General features: G+C 36.0%; 1 protein-coding gene across 2 annotated transcripts in view; it reads left to right on the top strand.

The window, feature by feature from the left end:
* LOC107675129 (protein TANC1-like) overlaps positions 1 to 5,732 on the top strand; it is a 200,668-nt gene that overhangs the window by 185,785 nt on the left and 9,151 nt on the right. For both annotated transcript variants that reach the window (XM_016469356.1, XM_016469354.1), the window contains 3 exons: positions 4,691 to 4,824; positions 4,913 to 5,036; positions 5,178 to 5,353. In XM_016469356.1, coding sequence (XP_016324842.1) covers positions 4,691 to 4,824; positions 4,913 to 5,036; positions 5,178 to 5,353 — 434 coding nt within the window. The remainder of the gene's footprint in view (positions 1 to 4,690; positions 4,825 to 4,912; positions 5,037 to 5,177; positions 5,354 to 5,732) is intronic.

Here is a 5,732-nt window from a genome sequence, read left to right as displayed (position 1 = left end):
TCCCCTATTTTAGCACATTTACATTAGCTACCAGTTAAATTTAGAATTGAGTACAAGGTTTTAACTTTTGTGTTTAAAGCCTTGCATGGTCTGGCTCCAGTCTACATCTCAGACCTTATTTGTCCATACTCACCCCGGAGATCTCTTAGATCATCCTCTGATAATCTATTAACCATCCCATTGTCTCGTTTGAAATCTAAAGGTGACAGAGCCTTTTCTGTATTAGCCCCTAAGCTGTGGAATTCGTTACCTCAGTCTGTTAGGTTATCATCTTCAATTCTTATTCCTGATTTTTATTTGGTTTTATGGGTTAAGCTGTTGATTTAAATTTTAACTTTAAATTGTATTTTTATCATTGTATTGTGTTACTGTGAAGCACCTTGGTCAGCATTCATGTTGTTTAAAGGTGCTATATAAATAAAGATGACCTTGACCTTTTTTTGCGTGAACATTTGGGCGGCGTTAAAGGACAGAAGAAGAAAATGGAGAAAGGACAAATTACAAGTCTCTTATCAGTTATTGCAAAATTCTTTGGTCAAATTTCAAGAGGCAGTTGCCTTGCAAAGGTCTAAATATTTCTCTAATCTGATTTCTCAAAATCCCCATTGTCCAAAGCTTTTGTTTTCTACCATTAATTCTGTATTAAATCCTCCTTCTGGGATCGGTGTTGGTCATAGCTCTGAGTTGTGTGAGAAGTTTTGCAGCTTCTTCATAAACAAAATCACTTGCATTAAATCTCAGATTGGTATGAATCCATCTCAGAGGGTTTGGTATTTACCTTCGAGATCTGCTAAATTTTCACATTTCCATCCTATCTCGCACTCTGAGTTGTTGAACATAGTGTCCAGTTTAAGATCGACCACTTGCTCTCTTGACGTTATACCAACTACGCTACTAAAGGAAGTGTTGGACGCAGTTGCACCTAATATTATTTCCATTATCAACAATTCCTTACAGACAAGTTCAGTTCCATCCTGTTTTAAACATTCAGTGGTTCATCCGCTGCTAAAGACAACAAATCTGGATCCTGCTGATTTGAACAACTATAGACCTATTTCAAAATTGCCATTCTTATCAAAAGTATTGGAGAAAGCTGTTTTAAATCATACTGTGAAGCACCTTGGTCAGCATTCATGTTGTTTAAAGGTGCTATATAAATAAAGATGACCTTGACCTTTTTTTGCGTGAACATTTGGGCGGCGTTATGCAAATCTTCCCACACAGTGACGTAGCCATGTGGGGGAGTGTTTAAACGAGGCGTTTTACTATATATGGTCCCATATCACATTTATGCGGATGATACCCAGTTGTATATGTCAATTAAACCTGGGTCAAAGTCCTTATCCGACTTGCTTGCTTGTGTAAACGACATTAAAAGCTGGATGGGTGATAATTTTCTTCAGTTAAATGAAAACAAGACTGAAATCATTCTATTTGGCTCCCCCCATTTGGTTAACGGCATGTCCTCTAGTTTAGGATCCTTGCAAGCAAATATCCAACGAACAGCTTGTAACACCAAAGAGAAAGGAAAACTTGAAATTGCATCATATGAACCCTTTAATATATACATTACGATAATGAGAATATGGGAAATGGTGTGCTTAATTGTAATGAAAATAATGTCACAGTATATAATTGCATTATGATCCTGAAAATAGGCTTGATTTTCCTTAACCTTCATCTTGTGCTCCAGTCGTTTGGCCCGGAGAGGATTTTATTTTTCCTATTAATGTTTTCACATTGAACTAGAACTTACTGACTTTGTTCACACAGGGTATAACAACTTTCCAAAAAAAAATTTGTCCCCCATCTTGTTATACTTGTGCTGTTTACATTTTTACAGTCAAAAATTACCATGCAAAAAAATTATTGCTTAAATTTCTGTTTACACTATATTATTACTAGTGGTGTGCGATTATATATATATCATCTACGATAATATCATAATTGTCGTTTTAACGATGTGCGATTTGATTTTATCGAGTATATGCAAAAACCAAACAAAACACACCTACAGAGTGCACGCTTACATTACGTGATGAAGTCTAGTAGGTTAGAATTCAAGATATGGGGGCAGAAAATTTATACATTTATATAATTTCATATAAGTTAATTAATATTACATGAAAAGTAAAAAAAATAATAATTTAAATACTCGCAAATATCAGTTTTCAACGTTTTATGTTTAAAATATCAAAACATTATTTATGCATTTGTAACTGCAGGTTAAATCATTGCATGTCCCTCTGAGCTGAATTAAACAGTGTGGAAACACATCTAAATGCCACTTCAGATGCAGCTTCTGTGTGTCCTCTGCATTGCAAAGATGAATTTTGTTAAAGATGATGCATACTTTTAGAAAATATGGCTTTATAAAGGTAACAATGCCCATAAAAGGTAAAAATCAATTTAAAATTATTGGAAAAGATTCATCTCTGTCACTACTGTGAACTGATCATCACCACACAGAATATGAAGAATATCAAAAACATTAGGAGTCAGCTGTCCACGGTAGTCCTTAAGATGTCAGTACAATAACACACTCAGCAAAATATCATCTAATTATCGTAATCTTTAATCGTAATTTTTGTTGTTGTTCGTGAATGTATTGTGACAAGTTTGTACATAATGGGTACTTGTCCTTGTGTTGTATACGCACCTTCTGTGAAAATGAATTTCCTCTCTGAGGACAAATAAAATTATCTATCTATCAATAAAATCCCAGAAAATATCGAGATATAATTTTTTGTCAATATCGCGCCCCCCTAATTATTATTACCAAATCTTGGATTGAATCTTTTTGTCAGCTCGTTTTCTTTTGTTTAGCACAGGTTTTGTATTTCTTTTTGGCATTGACTGATCGTAGGCCTCATTGCTCTGAGCTCATTCACCTCAGTTTTTGAGTGAACATTTCCAATGTTGATCAGTAATAATGCAAAAAATGTGTGGATAATTTTGGCTTTTTTCACTCAGAAACTGAGGTGCATAATCTCATATCAATGAGGTCTACGATCAATCAGTTCCAATAAGAACAAAACGTGTGCTAATTGAAAGAAAACAAGTTGATAAAAAGATTGCATCCAAGAATATTTGTAATATTATAGTATAATGAGAGATTCACAAGCAGTTTTTAAAATGCCAGTCATTTTTGACTGGGAACAGCAAATTTGGTAAAGGATTTTCAGCACAGCACAAGGGTTATAATTTACAAAAGGGTTACAAAATCGAATTTGTTGTTTTTTCTTATTTTTGAAGTCAAAAGTGATCTAGACATGTTCTTGAGCTGTGAATGATCACTGTTGTTTGTTGTGGGGTTTGTGGGCATGCACAGACTCAGATGGCTATAAAAAGCGGGCGTCCGTGCTCCTTTCTGTTCTGTTTGTTTCTCGAGCAGCAAACAAGCGAGTGTATGAGCTCACGGGTCTGCAGGAGTTAAAAATGACCAAAACACCCCAGCCAGAAAACACGGATGAAATTATTTGCCTTCAGCTCTGTGAGATCAGTGTGAAAACCGTGAGAATAACACTGTCATTTTGATCTGGAAACACTAAAACCCCTTAAAAACGTGTTCTTGATTAGTTTGGGATGCGTTCTTTCTCCATGTTTCTGTGTCACTCTCTTGTGTAAGTGACATAAATAAGTACTCTTAGGTCCAGATGGATGTTGAGCTTCTTGAAGACGTTCCTCTAATGGCTCAGGCATCTTCTCCAAATGGATGCTGTGGCTCCGGCTGTGTGGATGTGTAGCGTCCCGATCCTTTAATCTTGCTCAGACTGCAGAGAGCTGTTAGTCATGTGACCATCTGTCCTGGTGTCCTAGACGACCCCATCAGACCCAACATGAATGCTCTGGCCAGAGCACAGTCCGTCTGTTATGAGGCCAGAGAGATTCCACTCTAATTAATGATCCATAAGGGATCCAATCAGATTTTGTGGCTGGAATTTTCAAAGCTTTTACTATTCTTATAATATTATTAGTGTAATTATTACTTTGTAATACTGTATGAAAATTTTGGATTATAAAACTGATAGTTCAAGTGCTGAATTCTGATTGGATGAAATATAAAACTTAGATTAACACACTCGTATGATGCACATTGCATATTAACGCATCAAGTTGCCATGTCGCTTGGCAATCATAAACTAAATAAAATTATGCTGTTTAATTATGAGATTCTACTCAGAGCATTTATTATTTCATGTTATTTGTATTTTATAATTCTTATTATTTATAAATATTTTAATTGAATATTTAGATTAAACGTATATATTTTATTAAATGTCAATTAGAATTTTATATATATTATATATATAATTTAATTATATTATTTAATTTTATTAGTACTAATTAATAAAAATAAATTAAATTATTATTAATTAATTGATTATTTTATTATTGATTGATTTATTATTTTATATTATTACTTTATTTTTCCTATAGCAATAAATAATTCATTTTCCTCTATATGCTTTCATGAAATATTTTCAAAATAAAGCACACTGGGTGCATCTTAAACTCAAGATGGTTACTTACATTTTTTGTGATATCACACCTGCAAAGCTCTTGCAGAATTTCCCCAAAAAACTATAACATGCATTATATGTGCCTCTTCTTATTATTTATTTTAAATAGTTTGTGACATTCAATGGAAACTCATAATGCATGTTTGCATTTCTCTTTATTGTCTTAGCTCTGACTGCGGCCGCAGGACGGGGGAAGATGGAGGTGTGCAGCTTCCTGTTGGAGCGGGGGGTGAAGGTTCAGCAGGTGAACAGGAGAGGAGCATGTGCCCTGTTCTGCGCAGTCCGACAGGGACACTGGCAGGTGAGTCCCTGCAAAACACCCGAACAACACAAACAGCAGTACTTCCTCTTCAGAAAAGATGTTTAATGAAGGAACGCCTCTCTTTCAGATTGCAGATCTGCTGCTGCAGCATGGGGCGGATGTGAATGTAAGCGACAAACAGGGCCGAACGCTGCTGATGGTGGCCGCATGTGAGGGGCATCTCAGCACGGCCGACTTCCTGTTGTCTAAAGGTGAGTGACGTGCGCAAATGCACTTTATTTATCAGCATAATCTGTTGCAGTTGTTGGCATTTATAATGCAACAAAGTAGAGCAGCAAAAAAGTGGCAGGTTTCCAGCAAGAGTTCAAATGAACTTCCTCTGCTTTTCCCAGGTGGCTCTTTAGAGTCGGTGGATAAGGAAGGGTTAACTCCGCTCAGCTGGGCGTGTTTAAAAGGACACAAGAACGTTGTTCAGTTTTTGGTGGAGAAGGGTGCAGTTATCGACCACTCGGACAAGAATGGACGCACTCCGCTGGACCTGGCTGCTTTCTACGGAGACGCAGACATCGTAAGTGAAGAACATTTTGTAGAGCCGTGATCGAGGCTCATGGAGGTCAGCAGGACTCTTTCTGATGTAGATACAGTGTGTGAAGTCACAGGACTGGTGCATTGGATCATGAGAGAGATCAAGGGGTTTTTTTGGCAAGTTTTTGCCGCTGTAGCTTGATGCATTTGGATTGAGTTAATAAATGGATGCAAAATCATAATATGAGTTTAAAGGGTTAGTTCACCCAAAAATTTTAATAAATAAATAAATTATTTATTCACTACCAATGAGAGGTTTGAGGACTGAAAGTTTTTTTTTTTTTAATGTTTTTGATAAGTCTCTTCTGCTCAGGGCTGCAATTATTTGATCAAAAATACAGTAAAAATTGTGAAATATTATT

The sequence above is a fragment of the Sinocyclocheilus anshuiensis genome, unplaced genomic scaffold (genome assembly GCF_001515605.1).
Source record: "Sinocyclocheilus anshuiensis isolate Anshui unplaced genomic scaffold, SAMN03320099.WGS_v1.1 scaffold1005, whole genome shotgun sequence".
Lineage (NCBI taxonomy): Eukaryota > Metazoa > Chordata > Actinopteri > Cypriniformes > Cyprinidae > Sinocyclocheilus > Sinocyclocheilus anshuiensis.
Note: the sequence above shows the minus strand (reverse complement) of the source record. Positions and strands in the feature narration are given on the sequence as shown.